The sequence below is a fragment of the Aethalodelphis obliquidens genome, unplaced genomic scaffold (assembly GCF_003676395.1).
Source record: "Aethalodelphis obliquidens isolate GAN/ISIS:26980383/991018 unplaced genomic scaffold, ASM367639v1 scaffold84, whole genome shotgun sequence".
Classification (NCBI taxonomy): Eukaryota; Metazoa; Chordata; class Mammalia; order Artiodactyla; family Delphinidae; genus Aethalodelphis; species Aethalodelphis obliquidens.
The window spans coordinates 7,277,998-7,295,980 of record NW_020838028.1 but is presented as its reverse complement, the minus strand read 5'-3'; the positions used below and the strand labels follow the sequence as shown (position 1 = coordinate 7,295,980).

At 37.1% G+C, this 17,983-nt stretch overlaps 1 protein-coding gene across 2 annotated transcripts in view; it reads right to left on the bottom strand.

Moving 5' to 3' along the window:
- Positions 1 to 17,983, bottom strand: part of ABCD2 (ATP binding cassette subfamily D member 2) — a 77,190-nt gene that overhangs the window by 22,249 nt on the left and 36,958 nt on the right. For both annotated transcript variants that reach the window (XM_027093463.1, XM_027093462.1), the window contains exon 7: positions 7,315 to 7,460. In XM_027093463.1, coding sequence (XP_026949264.1) covers positions 7,315 to 7,460 — 146 coding nt within the window. The remainder of the gene's footprint in view (positions 1 to 7,314; positions 7,461 to 17,983) is intronic.

Below are 17,983 nucleotides of genomic sequence, written 5' to 3'. Positions count from 1 at the left end.
CTGTAAATTGCTTAATATGTTATATTCTGCAGAGTAAGTACTCAATAAACCATAACAATTACTATTACATTATTAAGGTTGGAAAATTCTTAAAAACAGTTCCAGAATTTCTTTTGACTTCTAAAAGGATAGAATATCTCATGTTTACTATAAATTTCTATTCAGATTGTTCGATTTCAAACTTACCCAAAATAACTTACCCCAAATTAACAGGCAGTTGTTATTCAGCCACAGTGTTTTAAAACTGGGGAAAAGTTGACCATATGAAACAAAAAGACAACCTGCTTTCCATATTTACAGCACTTATGAATTATGATATTATAAACACAATAAAATAAATAGAATAATGCCTCTTTTGCCTAACTCATTTGCTTATTGTAAGGATCAATAAAATAATACATGTGAACTTTCTATATAAAATATCAAGTACCATCACACAAAGACAAAACATCATGGTATCAATATCAACTAGTTCTATTACCTTTAGCAACTGATTCTTGCACATTTACTATGTGCCACTGTTCTAAATACTTTACATACAGTCTAACTTAATCTTCACAGAATCTTTATAAGGTAGATATTTATCCCCACTTTACAGGTGAGGATACAGAGAACAGAGCTATTTAAGATTTTTTTTCAACATCTTTATTAGAGTATAATTGCTTTACAATGTGTTAGTTTCTGCTGTATAAGAAAGTGAATCAGCTATACGTATGCATACATCTCCATATCTCCTCCCTCTTGCGTCTCCCTCCCAGCCTCCCAATCCCACCCCTCTAGGTGGACACAAAGCAGCGAGCTGATCTCACTGGGCTATGTGGCTACATCCCACTAGCTATCTATTTTACATTTGGTAGTGTATATATGTCCCTGCCACTCTCTCACTTCATTCCCAGCTTACTCTTCCCCCTCCCTGTGGCCTTAAGACCATTCTCTACGTCTGTGTCTTTATTCCTGTCTGGCCCCTAGGTTCTTCAGAACCAATTTTTTTTTTTTTTTTGGATTCCATATATATGTGTTAGCATTCGGTATTTGTTTTTCTCTTTCTGACTTACTTCACTATGTATGACAGTTTCTAGGTCTATCCACCTCACTACAAATAACTCAATTTCGTTTCTTTTTATGGCTGAGTAATATTCCATTGTATATATGTACCACATCTTCTTAATCCATTCATCTGTCGATGGACACTTAGGTTGCTTCCCTGTCCTGGCTATTGTAAATAGTGATGCAATGAACATTGTGGTACATGACTCTTTTTGAATTATGGATTTCTCAGGGTATATGCCCAGTAGTGGGATTGCTGGGTCATATGGTAGTTCTATTTGTAGATTTTAAAGGAACTTGCATACTGTTCTCCATAGTGGCTGTAACAAGTTACATTCCCACCAACAGTGCAAGAGGGTTCCCTTTTCTCCACACCCTCTCCAGCGCTTACTGTTTATAGATATTTTCATGATGGCCATTCTGACCAGTGTGAGGTGATACCTCACTGGAGTTTTGATTTGCATTTCTCTAATGATTAGTGATGTTGAGCATCTATTCATGTGTTTGTTGGCAAACTGTATGTCTTCTTTGGAGAAATGTCTATTTGGGTATTCTGTCCATTTTTGGATTGGATTGTTTATTTTTGATATTTATTGCATGAGCTGCTTGTATATTTTGGAGATTAATCCTTTGTCACTTGCTTCATTTGCAAATATTTTCCCCCATTCTGAGGGTTGTCTTATCGTCATGTTTATGGTTTCCTTTGCTGTGCAAAAGCTTTTACGTTTCATTAGGTTGCATTTGTTTATTTTTGTTTTTATTTCCATTTCTCTAGGAGGTAGGTCAAAAAAACCTTGCTGTGATTTACGTCATAGAGTGTTCTGCCTATGTTTTCCTCTCAGAGTTTCATAGTGTCTGGCCTTACATTTAGGTCTTTAATCCATTTTGATTGTATTTTTGTGTATAGTGTTAGGAGAGTTCTAAATTCATTCTTTTACATGTAACTGTCCAGCATTCCCAGCACTACTTATTGAAGAGGCTGTCTTTTCTCCATTAGATATTCTTGCCTCCTTTATCAAAGATAAGGTGACCATATGAGTGTGGGTTTATCTCTGGGCTTTCTATCCTGTTCCGTTAATCCATATTTCTATTTTTCTGCCAGCACCATACTATATTGATTACTGTAGCTTTGTAGTATAGTCTGAAATCAGGGAGCCTGATTCCTCCAGCTCCATTTTTCTTTCTCAAGATTGCTTTGGCTATTAGGGATCTTTTATGTTTCCATAAAATTGTGAATTTTTAAATTCTAGTTCTGTAAAAAATGCCGTTGGTAATTTGATAGGGATTGCATTGAATCTGTAGATTGCTTTGGGTAGTATAGTCATTTTCACAATGTTGGCTCTTCCAAACCAAGAACATGGTGTATCTCTCTGCCTGTTTGTATCATCTTTAACTTCTTTCCTTAGTGTGTTATAGTTTTCTGCATACAGGTCTTTACCTAGGTTTATTCCTAGGTATTTTATTCTTTTTGTTGCAATGGTAAATGGGAGTGTTTCCTTAATTTCTCTTTCAGATTTTTCATCATTAGTGTATAGGAATGCCAGAGATTTCTGTGCATTAATTTTGTATCCTGGTACTTTACCAAATTCATTGATTAGCTCTAGTAGTTTTCTGGTAGCATCTTTAGGATTCTCTCTATATAGTATCATGTCATCTGCAAACAGTGACAGCTTTACTTCTTCTTTTCCGATTTGGATTCCTTTTATTTCTTTTTCTTCTCTGATTGCTGTAGCTAAAACTTCTAAAACTATGTTGAATAATAGTGATGAGAGTGGGCAACCTTGTCTTGTTCCTGATCTTAGTGCAAATGGTTTCAGTTTTTCACCATTGAGAACAATGTTGGCTGTGGGTCTGTCATATATGGCCTTTATTATGTTGAGGTAAGTTCCCTCTATGTCTACTTTCTGAGGGTTTTTATCATAAATGGGTGTTGAATTTTGTCAAAAGCTTTTTCTGCATCTATTGAGATGACCATATGGTTTTTCTCCTTCAATTTGTTAATATGGTTTATCACATTGATTAATTGCATATATTGAAGAATCCTTGCCTTCCTGGGATAAATCCCACTTGATCATGGTGTATGATCCTTTTAATGTGCTGTAGGATTCTGTTTGCTAGTATTTTGCTGAGAATTTTGCATCTATGTTCATCAGTGATATCGGCCTGTAGTTTTCTTTCTTTGTGACATCTTTGTCTGGTTTTGGTATCAGGGTGATGGTGTCCTCCTAGAATGAGTTTCGGACTGTTCCTCCCTCTGCTATATTCTGGAAAAGTTTGAGAAGGATGGGTGTTAGCTCTTTCGTAAATGTTTGATAGAATTCACCTGTAAAGCCATCTGGTCCTGGCCTTTTGTTTGTTGGAAGATTTTTTTAAATTTTATTTTATTTATTTTTTTATATAGCAGGTTCTTATCATTTTTCTATTTTATACATATTAATGTATATATGTCAATCCCAATCTCCCAATTCATCACAACATCCCTACCCACCTCTTTCTCCTTGTGGTGTCCATACATGTTGGAAGATATTTAATCACAATTTCAATTTCAGTGCTTGTGATTGGTCTGTTTATATTTTCTATTTCTTTCTAGTTCAGTCTTGAAAGGTTGTGCTTTTCTAAGAATTTGTCCATTACTTTCAGGTTGTCCATTTTATTGGCATATAGTTGCTTGTAGTAATCTCTCCTGATCCTTTGTATTTCTGCAGTGTCAGTTGTTACTTCTCTCTTTTCATTTCCAATACTGTTGACCTGAGTCTTATCCCTCTTTTTCTTGATGAGTCTGGCTAATGGTTTATCAGTTTTGTTTATCTTCTCCAAGAACCAGCTCTTAGTTTTATTGATCTTTGCTACTGTTTCCTTCATTTCCTTTTCACTTATTTCTGATCTGATGTGTATGATTTCTTTCCTTCTGCTAACTTGGGGTTTTTTTGTTCTTCTTTCTCTAATTTCTTTAGGTGTAAGGTTAGGTTGTTTATTTGAGATGCTTCTTGTTTCTTGAGGTAGGATTGTATTGCTATAAATTTCCCTCTTAGAACTGCTTTTGCTGCAGCCCATAGCTTTTGGGCCATCGTGTTTTCATTGTCATTTGTTTCTCAGTATTTTTTGATTTCCTCTTTGATTTCTTCAGTGATCTCTTGGTTATTTAGTAGTGCATTGTTTCGCCTCCATATGTTTGTATTTTTGACAGTTTTTTTTCCTGTAACTGATATCTAGTCTCATAGCATTGTGGTCCGAAAAAATATTTGCTATGATTTCAATTTTCTTAAATTTACAAAGGCTTGATTTGTGACCCAATATATGATCTATCCTGGAGAATGTTCCATAGCACTTGAGAAGAAAGTGTATTCTGTTGTTTTGGATGGAATCCTATAAATATCAATTAAGTCCATCTTCTTTAATGTGTCCTTTAAAGCTTATGTTTCCTTACTTATTTTCATTTTGGATGATCTGTCCAAAGGTGAAAGTGGGGTGTCAAAGTCCCCTACTAGTATTGTGTTACTGTCAATTTCCCCTTTTATTGCTGTTAGCATTTGCCTATATATTGAGGTGCTCCTATGTTGGGTACATTAATATTTACAATCATTGTATTCTTCTTGGATTGATCCCTTGATCATTATGTAGTGTCCTTCTTTGTCTCGTCTTTATTTTAAAGTCTTTTTTGTCTGTTACGAGAGTTGCCACTCCAGCTTTCTTTCGATTTCCATTTGCATGGAATATCTCTTTCCATCCCCTCAGTGTCAGTCTGTATGTGGCCCTAGGTCTCAAGTGGGTCTGTTGTACATAGCATATATACGGGTTTTGTTTCTGTTTCCATTCAACCTATCTATGTGTTTTGATTGGAGGATTTAATCCATTTACATTTAAGGTAGTTATCGATATGTATGTTCCTATTACCACTTTCTTAATTGTTTTGGGTTGGTTTTTGTAGGTCTTTTCCTTCTTTTGTGTTTCCTGCCTAGAAAATTTCCTTTAGCATTTGTTGTATAGCTGGTTTGGTGGTGCTGAATTCTCTTAGCTTTTGCTTGTCTGTAAAGCTTTTAATTCCTCTGTTGAATCTGAATGAGATCCATGCTGGGTAAAGTAATCTTGGTTGTAGGTTTTTCCCTTTCATCACTTTAAATATGTCCTGCCACTGCCTTCTGGCTTGCAGAGTTTATGCTGAAAGATCAGCTGTTAACCTTATGGAGATTCCCTTGTAATCTGTTGCTTTTCCCTTGCTTCTTTTAATAGTTTTTATTTGCATTTAATTTTTGATAGTTTGATTAATATGTATCTTGGCATGTTTCTCATTGGATTTATCCTGTATGGGACTCTCTGCACTTCCTGGACTTGATTGACAATTTCCTTTCCCATATTAGGGAAGTTTTCAACTATAATCTCTTCAAATATTTTCTGTCTCTTTTTCTCTTCTTCTTCTGGGACCCCTATAATTAGAATGCTGGTGTGTTTAACATTGTCCCAGAGGTCTCTGATACTGTCCTCAATTCTTTTCATTCTTTTTCTTTATTCTGGTTAGCAGTCGTTATTTGCACTATTTTATATTCCAGGTCACTTATCCGTTATTCTGCCTCAGTTATTCTGCTATTTATTCCTTCTAGAGAATTTTTGATTTCATTTATTGTGTTGTTCGTCATTGTTTGTTCGCTCTTTAGTTCTTCTAGGTCCTTATTAAACGTTTCTTGTATTTTCTCCATTCTATTTCCAAGATTTTGGATCATCTTTACTGTCATTACTCTGAATTCTTTTTTAGGTATACTCCATATTTCCTCTTCATTTGTTTGTTCTGGTGGGTTTTTTACCTTGCTCCTTCATCTGCTGCATATTTCTCTGTCTTCTCATTTTGCTTAACTTACTGTGTTTGGGGTCTCCTTTTCACAGGCTGCTGGTTCATAGTTCCTGTTGCTTTTTATTGTCTTCCCCCAGTGGCTAAGGTTGGTTCAGTGGGTTGTGTAGGCTTCCTGGTGGAGGGGACTGGTGCCTGTGTTCTGGTGGATGAGGCTGCATCTTGTCTTTCTGGTGGGCAGGCCTGCGTCCAGTGGTGTGCATTGGGGTGCCTGTGAACTTATGATTTTAGGCAGCCTCTCTGCTAATGGGTGGGATTATGTTCCTGTCTTGCTAGTTATTTGGCATGTGGTGTCCAGCACTGGAGCTTGCTGGTCCTTGAGTAGAGCTGAGTCTTAGCGTTTATATGGAGATCTCTGGGAGTGCTTTCACTGACTGATATTACATGGGGCCGGGAGGTCTCTGATGGTCCAATGTCCTGAACTTGGCTCTCCCAGCTCAGAGGCTCAGGCCTGACACCCAAGCGGCACACTGAGACCCTGTCAGCCACACAGCTAGGTACGTGGGGAGTTTCTTGCCTTTTTGGAAGTCTGAGGCCTTCTGCCAGCATTCAGTAGGTGTTCTGTAGGAGTTGTTCCACATGTAGATGTATTTTTGATGTATTTGTGGGGAAGAAGGTGACCTCCATGTCTTACTCCTCCGCCATCTTGAAGGTCCCCCAGCTATTTAAGACTTGATTCTAGAACTCTGACTTTGAAGCTTACATTCTTAACTACTGTAGTATGCTGCTTCTTTTGATAATGTAAATGGGCTAAAAAGTAAAACATAAAACCCATGCAAAATTTAACCTAGAATTCTAGCTTGCTACTTCATTAGTTTTTCTAGGCTATCAAATTATATTTTTATCAAGTTATTTGAAAGTAATTCTGTGTTTTTGAAAGTAATTCTTTTTTGAGCTAATATGTATAACTGTTATTCCTTATCTTTCAAAAGTATGTTTTATGTTGAAATACTACAGTACAGAAGTTTCTATATTTTATCTAATTCTCTGTGTGTTGCTTTAGAGAAAAAAAAATGTATTGGTAAGACTGTGGTTCTGAAAATAAATAAGTTTGTGATACCTACTTCTCAAATTATTACATTTAATATAAGCCGAGAGCTTGACAGGAGAATATTTCTGTCATGAACTTTACATACATTTAGATTGACTATGGCCTCAGGGACACATGTACATTAAAATATGACCAAAAAAAAAAACTGTTTTCAAATGCTAGCAGCAGACTTAGTAAAAAGCTTAGTGTGCTGCATGAAATATAACATAAGCAGAAAAGAGCATGTCAAGAATGGAAAAGCAACAAAAGCTGTAAACTCCATCTTTACTTGTGTGCTTATGTTCCAACAACAGCATACATTCAAATTAAACCCAAGTTTTCTTTTTAAAAATTAATTTAAATACATGAAAAAACCACAAATTATAGACTTTACCTCCTTCTCTTTGAACTATATGATAGAGGTGAACATTATGTAGAATACAATCTAGATCGTGGTCTGTATAGCCTTTATCATGCATGTCATCCACTGAATCTGGATAAATGACTTGATCCCGAAGACTTCCAAGAGACATGTACGGCCTGTAAAACACCAAGAACACAAGAATCTTAGTACAAAATCAGTTTAGTTTACTCAATGTGACATCCTGGTGGTCTGAAAACTCCAGAGCAGACTTTAAATACCATATTTCTAGGATTATATTTATTACCTGGTGATGAGTATTTCTCTCTCAGGCGTGGCAGGATAAAACACTGTTATATTCATGTAAAAACATATAGAGACATAGCCACACGAAAAGTTTCTACAAGAAATACTTGTATATTTTCAGCATAGAAATACATACTTGTTCTGTTGTATTTTATAAATGTTGCTTCTGTATTTCATCTAAAACTATTTGCGTTAAACATAAAATCTGAGGTTTTGACCCAGCAATGTGAACAAACAAAACTTAAAAAGTATCATTCAAAATAAGAGAAATGCAAATTAAAACTATACTGAGTTTCTTACTTATCACATTGGCAGAAGTTCAAAAGTTTGACAACTCACTCAATTGGCAAGCCTATGGAGACACAGGTATTTTCATACAATGTGAAAATGCAAAATGGTACAACCCTTTGGAGAGGATTCTACAAACCAATATATCATGTGGTCTTTGACCCACTTCTAGGAATTTATTTTAAAGATATACTTCCAAAAATACACCACCATCAACAAAAAAATGTGTAAAGTTATCCATTACAGCATTCTTTGTTATTGCAAAATATTGAGAACAACCTAAATGTGCATACAAAGGAGACTGACTGAATAAACTATAGAACCTGCACTATGCAGCTATAAAACAGGATGTGGAAGATCTCTATGAATTGATATAGGGTGATTTACATAATATATTGTTAAGTTGAAAAGCAAAGTGCAAAGTAGATATATAGTTGGGTTTCTCAACAGTGGTATTATGGAGTTATTAAATCAGATAATTCTTTGTCACTGAGGTATATCCTGTGTATTATAGGATGTTTAGTGGAACACTTGATCTCTACGCACCAGATGCTACTAGCATCCACTGCAGCAGTGACAAAAAAAAAAGTCTCCAAATATTATTTTGTCCCTTTAGGGGACAAAAGCATCCCCATTTGATAGAACCACTATTATGTAGTATACCACTTCTATGTAAAATGAAAGCAAAATAAGAAAATATACATCTGTCTGCTTATATTTACAAAAGGAAACAGTAAACCAGAAACTAATGAAATCAGTTACCTATAGGAGATGGGAGGAACAAGGCAGAATAGATAAGGGAGGGAAAAGACCTCTTTAAGAATACTTTCTATATAGTTTTTACTCTTAGAATCATGTTAAAGTGTTATTATTTTTTTTAATTTAACCAGTAAAATGAAGGCAGAAACCCTAAAATTGAATACAAACAGAAACAAATGAACTGAAAAGTATATCAAATGAATAACATAACCACATAAAATGGGGAGGAGGGACTGATCCAAGTAACTTTCAAATTTGGTTACATAATTTCAGTTGAAAACCCTAAAGAAACCTTAAAACTAATTGTTCATGTTTCTTGTTGCTATAGGCTAGCAATTCTGAAACTATGTTGTAGGATTGATCAAATAAGTAAACATTTTAATAACGTTAGGAGGTAAGGTTCTCGCCGTGGAAGAAGGAAGATACAAATATGAAATGTGGGAAGGTGAGAAAAATATTCTGTAACGTTTAATTTGAATTAGAATATCAGCATGAATTCATAATTTTTTGAACAAAAATCTATTTCCTCGTTCTGTGTACATTTGCTGCATCCTGATACTACCCTTTGAGAAGATCACAACAGCATTTAGGAAGTATACAGGGTTGAATTGTGGACCTCAAAGATATGTCCAAGTCCTAACCCGTATTATTTGTGAATGTGACCTTATTTAGGAAAAGAAAAGGTGTTTGCAGATGTAATTAAGTTAAGGATCTTGAGATAAGATTATCCTGGATTAACCAGATGGGTCTTAAATCCAATAAATACCTTTAAAGAAGAGGAAAAACACAGGGAGGAAAGTCATGTGAAGACAGAGGCAGAGATTGGAGTTATGCTGTCACAAGCCTGGCACCACTGGAAGCTGGAAGAGGTAAGAAAAAATTCTCCCCTTGAGCTTCCAGAAGGAGGGTGGCCCTGCCAACACCTTGATTTTGGACTCCTGGCCTCTAGATCTGTGAGAAAATAAATTTCTGTTGCTTCAGACCAGCAAGTTTTTGGTTTCAGTAGATCTTGAAAACTAATGCAGGTAGTATTATTGCAAAAAAATGTGTAAACTGTATTGTTTCATTAGGAAGCTATCAGATAAACCCAAATTGTGGGATTTTATGAATATACAACAACAACAACAGTCCTGCACTCATTACAAATATCAATGTCATAAAAAACAAAGAAAGGCTAAGGAATTCTTTCACATTAAAAGAAACTAGAGCAACATAGCAACTAAAATACAATGTATGATGATGGACTGAGAAAAACAAGTTATTATAAAGAATAGTATTATGACAATTGGCAAACTTTGAACGTGGAAAGTTGTTGGAGGAGGTAATCAAGAGGACTTCACTGCCAGTTGACCTCTGAGCTGGACCCAGGCAATCTGACACTCCAACCCTCTTCCCTGACCTTGGAATGTATGCTCAACCCACAGTTCCCACAGCTGCCAACTATTTTCAAGGACACAGACTTGAGGGAGCAATGTGGTGTTGAGACCATATGGATGGTATACATGACCGAACCCCATGAAGGCCTCTACATAAACTTTTAAGATTCTGGTGGATAGAAGTGGAGAGGCTCATCTTGAGGCTGCCCATGACAAGCCTCAAATGTAAATTTCCTTGCTTATTAAACCTGCCATCCACCAATCTGGAGTGGTCTGCCTCTTTCTTCTGTCTCTTCTTGCCCACTGTGTACAAGGGCCGGTTTGAGAACCAACAAAAGTATGTTCAGATAATATTATATCAGTGTTAATTTTCATAAATTTGATCATCATACTATGTCTATATTAGAGACTATTCTTGCTCTCTGAAAATACTGTTCCTCATTGAGCAACATGGGTTTGAATTGCATGGGTCCACTTATACATGGTTTTTTTAAAATAGGAAATATTATAGTACTTTACAATCTGTGGTTGGTTGAATCTGCAGATGTGGAACAGTAGATATAAAGGGCCGACTATAAATTATACATAAAGGGCCGACTATAAATTATACATGGATTTTCAACTGTGCTGGGGTCAGCGCCTCTAACCTCTGCATTGCTCAAGTGTCAACTGTACACCCTAAAGAAGTTGGGGGTGAAGATTTATTTATAGCAACTTAAAAAAAATGTGTGTGTGTGTGTGTGTGTGTGTGTACAGAGAGAGAGAATTAAAGGTTTTAAATACAAACTGTGTTTGTAGATCAATTCTCTACCTATTTTCCCATAACATGCAAATGATTTAGTTGAAGCACAAAAATTTATTTTATAACAGATTTAACAAATATTTGAAAATCAAAATATTTATATTTCAATTATACATATATGCATTCATGTAATAAGATTTTCAATGGAGTCTTTGCAAATATAAGGAATCTCTAGTCATATTTTTTAAATTGAGGTATAATTCACATTATAAAATTCACCCTTTTAAAGTGTAAAATTCAATGATTTTCAGTATATTTACAAGCTCATGTAAATATCCACAGTATCTAATTCCAGAACATTTTCTTCACCCCCAAAAGAAACTCCATACCTAAGAGCAGGCACTCCTAGTTCTTCCCTCCTCCTAACAGCTGGCAATCACTAATCTACCTTCTGTATCTGTGGATTTGCCTATTCAGGAAATTTCACATATTTTCATATGTGTGGAATCACACAATATGTGGTCTTCTTTCTGTCAGCATAATATCGTCAGGTTCACCCATGTTGTAGCATGTAGCAGTATTTCATTCCTTTTAATATCTGAATTAAATTCCATATTTTGTTAATCTGGATATTTCAGTTGTTTCCACTATTTGGCTATTATGAATAGTGGGCATACACCTAGTAGTGGGGCATATGGTAACTCTGTTTAACTTTTTGAGGAACTGACCAATTGTTTTCCCAAGTGGCCGCACCTTTCTAGTCACTTTTCTTCTACCATATTCCGTATGTCTTCTCCTGCTCTCTGATTTTTTTCCCTCTCCAGTCTAATCATATATTTTTTAAAAACAGAATTAGGACAAAAAGTTATTTGTTTATTTCCATCACTTTAAGCATTTATATAATGTGATATTATCTTAAATTAATATCTGGTAATAATAACAGTAGCATAAAATAGATACTGACCATCAGGGCCAGTGAACAAATTTTTAGTTGGTATCCTGAGACTACTAAGAAGAAACACAAGGAAATATTAGGAGTCAGTACTTTAGCTAACTTACAAAGTGATGCCAGTTCCAACTTAATGTAAATCAGAAGTATAGACAGCCTTAGCATAAACCCCAAATATAATTCAATCCACAGAACAGCCATGACACAATACATAACTGAGACTGCAATGATTAAAATACATCTGAACATTCACTTCAATGGTGTTTCTACAGGATTCTACCATAAGACTTGATTAACTGGAAATATTTGATAAAATTATATTTTATATCTACATTTTGGGGAAGACAGTATAGAGTCATGGTTGTGATAATAGGCTTTGGGGAGATGGTTCTGGACTGGAGTCCCAATCTCACCATTTACTAGCAATGTGACCCAAATTCTGAGCTATAGTTACGTCATTTGTAAAGTAACTCACTTTATTGCATTTGTTATGAGGATTAAATGAAGCAGTAGGTTTTTATAAAGCAATGTAGAGCACTTAGTACAGCACTACAGGCACATAGTAGGCATTCAATAAACCATTATGGAGACAAAAAAGTTCATTTCAACTTAGTTATCTACCTATGTGAAAGGGCAATATCTTAAAAAAGGGCATAAGTTTGTTTTCTATGTCTGTGTCTCTTTGTATTTTGTAAATAAATTCATTTGAAAACAAACTTATGGTTACCAAAGGGGGAAGGGGAAAGTGAGGGATAAATTAGGAGTTTGGGATTAGCAGATACAAGCTACTATATATACATAAACAGTAAGGTCCTACCATACAGTACAGGGAGCTATATTCAACATCTTGTAATAATCTATACTGGAAAAGAATATGCCACAAACCTACAGTCAATTTATCTTTGATGAAAGAGGCAAGAATATACAATGGGAAAAGGACAGTCTTTCAGCAAGTCGTATTGGGAAAGTTGGACAGCCACATGTAAATTAATGAAGTTAGGACACACCCTCTCACTGTACAAAAAAATAAAATCAAAACGGTTTAAAATCAAAATGGTTTAAAGACAATAAAACTCCTAAAAAGGAACATAGGTAAAACATTCTCTGACATAAATTGTACCAATGTTTTCTTAGGTCAGACAATAAAAATAAAAACAAGAATAAACAAATGGGACCTAATCAAACTTACAAGCTTTGGCATAGCAAAGAAAACAATAAACAAAATGAAAAGACAACCAACAGAATGGCAGAAAATATTTGCAAATGATGTGACTGACAAGGGCTTAATTCCCAAAATATACAAACAGCTCATTGAACTCAAATACAAAACCAAACAAACCCTATCCAAAAATGGCCAGAAGACCTAAATAGACATTTCTCCAAAGAAGACATACAGATGGCCAAAAGGCACATGAAAAGATGCTCAAAGTCACTAATTATTAGAGAAATGCAAATCAAAACTACAATGGGGTACCCCCTCACACCAATCAGAATAGCCATCATTAAAATATCTACAAATAACAAGTGCTGAAGAGGATGTGGAGAAAAGAGAACCCTCCTACGCTGTTGGTGAGAATGTAATTTGGTGCAGCCACTGTGGAAAACAGTAAGGACGTTCCTTAAAAAACTAAAAATAGAATTACCATATGACCCAGCAATCCCACTACTGGGCATATACCCAGAGAAAACCATAATTCAAAAAGACTCATGCACCCCAATATTCATTGCAGCACTATTTACAATAGCCAGGTCATGGAAGCAACGTAAATGCCCATCGACAGATGAATGGATAAAGAAGATGTGGTACATATATACAGTGGAATATTACTCAGCCATAAAAAGGAACAAAATTGGGTCAATAGAGACGTGGATGGATCTAGAGACTGTCATATAGAGTGAAGTAAATCAGAAAGAGAAAAACAAATATCGTATATTAACACATATATGTGGAACCTAGAAAAATGCTACAGATGAACCGGTTTGCAGGGCAGAAATAGAGACAGATTTAGAGAACAAACGTATGGACACCAATGGGGGAAAGTGGCATGGGGGGGCGTGGTGGTGGTGGTGGTGGTGGTGTGATGAATTGGGAGATTGAGATTGACATATATAGAGGCTTACGGGAAGATGGCGAAGGGTAAGACGCGGAGATCACCTTCCTCCCCACAGATACACCAGAAATACATCTACACGTGGAACAACTCCTACAGAACACCTACTGAATGCTGGCAGAAGACCTCAGACCTCCCCAAAGGCAGGAAACCCCCCACGTATCTGGGTAGGGCAAAAGAAAAAAGAATAAACAGAGACAAAAGGATAGGGACGGGACCTGCACCAGTGGGAGGCAGCTGTGAAGGAGGAAAGGTTTCCACACACTAGGAAGCCCCTTCAACAGGCGGAGACTGCGGGTGGCAGAGGGGGGAAGCTTCGGAGCCGCGGAGGACAGCACAGCAACAGGGGTGCAGAGGGCAAAGCGGAGACATTCCCGCAGAAAGGATCGGTGCCGACCGACACTCACCAGCCCGAGAGGCTTGTCTGCACACCCACAGGGGCGGACGGGGCTGGGAGTTGAGGCTCGGGCTTCGGTCTGAGCGCTGGGAGAGGACTGGGATTGGCGGCGTGAACACAGCCTGCAGGGGGTTAGTGCACCACGGCTAGACGGGAGGGAGTCCGGGGAAAAGTCTGGACCTGCTGAAGAGACAAGAGACTTTTTCTTTCCTCTTTGTTTCCTGGTGCGCGAGGAGAGGGGATTAAGAGCGCTGCTTAAAGGAGCTCCAGAGACGGGCGTGAGCCGCGGCTAAAAGCGCAGACCCCAGAGCCGGGCATGAGATGCTAAGGCTGCTGCTGCCGCCACCAAGAAGCCTGTGTGCGAGCACAGGTTACTATCCACACCCCACTTGCAGGGAACCTGTCCAACCTGCCACTGCCAGGGTCACAGGTTCCAGGAACAACTTCCCCAGGAGAACGCACGGCACGCCTCAGGCTGGTGCAACGTCATACCGGCCTCTGCCGCCGCAGGCTCGCCCCGCCCTCCGTGCCCCTCCCTCCCCCCCGGCCTGAGTGAGCCAGAGCCTCCGAATCAGCGGCTCCCTTAACCCCGTCCTGTCTGAGCGAAGAACAGACGCCCTCTGGCGACCTACATGCAGAGGCGGGGCCAAATCCAAAGCTGAGCCCCTGAGAGCTGTGAGAACAAAGAACAGAAAGGGAAATCTCTCCCAGCATCCTCAGAAGCAGCGGATTAAAGCTCCACAATCAACTTGATGTCTGTGCAATACATGAATAGACAACGAATCATCCCAAATTGAGGAGGTGGACTTTGAGAGCAAGATTTATGCTGTATAGCTTTGCTTCCACCATTTGTCCCAGGGTTCTATCTGTCCGTTTTTGTTTTTTAAAAAAATTCTTTTCTTAATAATTATTTTTTTATTTTAATAACTTTATTATATTTTATCTTATTTTATTTTACTTTATCTTTTTTCCTTCCTTCCCTCCTTCCTTCCTTCCTTCCTCCCTCCTTTCTTTCTTTCTACTTATACTAATTCTTTCTTTCTAATTTTTCTCCCTTTTATTCTGAGCCATGTCGATGAAAGCTCTTGGTGTTGCAGCCAGGAGTCAGTGCTGTGCCTCTGAGGTGGGATAGCCAACTTCAGGACACTGGTCCACAAGAGACCTCCCAGCTCCACATAATATCAAATGGTGAAAATCTCCCAGAGATCTCCATCTCAACACCAGCATCCAGCTTCACTCAACGACCAGCAAGCTATAGTGCTGGACATCCTATGCCAAACAACTAGCAAGACAGGAATACAAACCCACCCATTAGCAGAGAGGCTGCCTAAAATCATAATAAGTCCACAGACACCCCAAAACACACCACCAGACGTGGACCTGCCCACCAGAAAGACAAGATCCAGCCTCATCCACCAGAACACAGGCACTAGTCCCCTCCACCAGGAAGCCTACACAACCCACTGAACCAACCTTAGCCACTGGGGACAGACACCAAAAACAATGGGAACTATGAGCCAGCAGCCTGCAAAAAGGAGACCCCAAACACAGTAAGATAAGCAAAATGAGAAGACAGAAAAACACACAGCAGATGAAGGAGCAAGATAAAAATGCACCAGACCTAAAAAATGAAGAGGAAATAGGCAGTCTACCTGAAAAAGAATTCAGAATGATAGTAAAGATGATCCAAAATCTTGGAAATAGAATGGACAAAATGCAAGAAACATTTAACAAGGACCTAGAAGGACTAAAGATGAAACAAACAATGATGAACAACACAATAAATGAAATTAAAAATACTCTAGATGTGATCAATAGCAGAATAACTGGGCAGAAGAACAGATAAGTGACCTGGAAGATGAAATAGTGGAGATTGACATATATAAATTAATATGAATAAAATGGATAACTAATAAGAAACTGCTATATAAAAAAATAAAATAAAATTCAAAAAAAAAAGATACATGAACCCCTATGTTCATAGCAGCACTATCCACAATACCCAAGACTTGGAAACACCCTAAATGTCCATTGAAAGATGAATGGATAAAGATGTGGTGTATTTATTCCATGGAATACTACTCAGCCATAAAAAAATAATGAAATAATGCCATTTGCAGCAACATGGATGCAACTAGAGATTATCATACTAAGTGAAGTCAGAAAGAGAAAGACAAATACCATATGATGTCATTTATATGTGGAATCTAAAATATGACACAAATGAAGCCCTCTATGAAATGGAAACAGACTCACAGACATAAAGAACAGGCTGGTGGTTGCCAAGGGGGAGGGGTTTGGGGGAGGGATGGAGTGGGAGGTTGGGATTAGCAGGTAAGCTTTTACATATAGAATGGATAAACAATAAGGTCCTACTGTATAGCACAGAGAACTATATTCAATATCTTATGGAAAACCATAATGGGAAAGAATATAAGAAGAATGTATAGATATGTATGAATGTGTGTGTGTGTATATATATATATATATATATACATATATATATATCTGAATCACTTTGATGTACAGCAGTAATTAACATTGTAAATCAACTATAGGTCAATTTAAAAAAGAATATGAAAAAGAATATATATGTAACTGAATCACTTTGCTATACACTAGAAACTAACATAACATTGTAAATCAACTATACTTCAATTTAAAAAAACAAAGAAAAAAGAAGATACAAAAGAATTTCTATTTAGCCAGCTAAAAGACATGTGGTTTTATTCCCATAGTAAATTTGGATTATTCTCAACATGATTAATAAATAATAAATACATAACTACCTAGATTTTAGAGAGTATATTCTGTTAAACACTTAAGTATCTCGTTTACCTAGAAATATTTCTTTTAGTAACTGGAGCACCACTTAGTTCACTGCAGCAATTTATGGGACCTCAAAGGTATCAATATGCATAAGGCTGCCAAATGTTTTCTTTGTAAAAGGAATTTGAAGAAGCAAAACTTTGTAACTTCTAATTGGGAGATTGGGATTGACACATATACACTATTGATACTATGTATAAAATATACAACTAATGAGAACATACTGTATAGCACAGGGAATTCTATTTAATCCACTGTGGTGACCTAAATGGGAAGGAGATCCAAAAAAGAGGGGATATGTGCATATGTATAGCTGATTCATTTTGCTGTACAGTAGAAACTCACACAACATTGTAAAGCAACTATACTCCAATAAAAATTAATTTAAAAAACTTTGAAACTTCGGGACTTCCCTGGTGGTGCAGTGGTTAAGAATCCGCCTGCCAATGAAGGGGACATGGGTTCCAGCCCTGGTCCGGGAAGATCCCACATGCCGCGGAGCAACTAAGCCCGTGTGCCACAACTACTGAGCCTGCGCTCTACAGCCCGCGTGACACAACTACTGAAGCCCGCGCACCTAGAGCTGGTGCTCCGCAACAAGAGAAGCCACCGCACTGAGAAGCCTGCGCACCTCAACGAAGAGTAGCCCCGCTTGCCCCAACTAGAGAAAGCCCACACACAGTAGTGAAGACCCAACGCAGCCAAAAATAAATAAATAACTAAGTAAGTAAATAAACAAATAAAATTTATTTTTAAAACTTTGTAACTTCTTTAAAAGATTCATTTAATATTATTTATGACTTCTGAAATCTGTCAATTCTCTTTGATGAACAGATATGAAAATTTATCTCATAAAAACTCTTAATTATAATTGAGTTTTGCTTTGCAATGCTTAATTTCTTATTGTGTTTATAAGCCTAATAATATGTTGAATATGCATTCTCA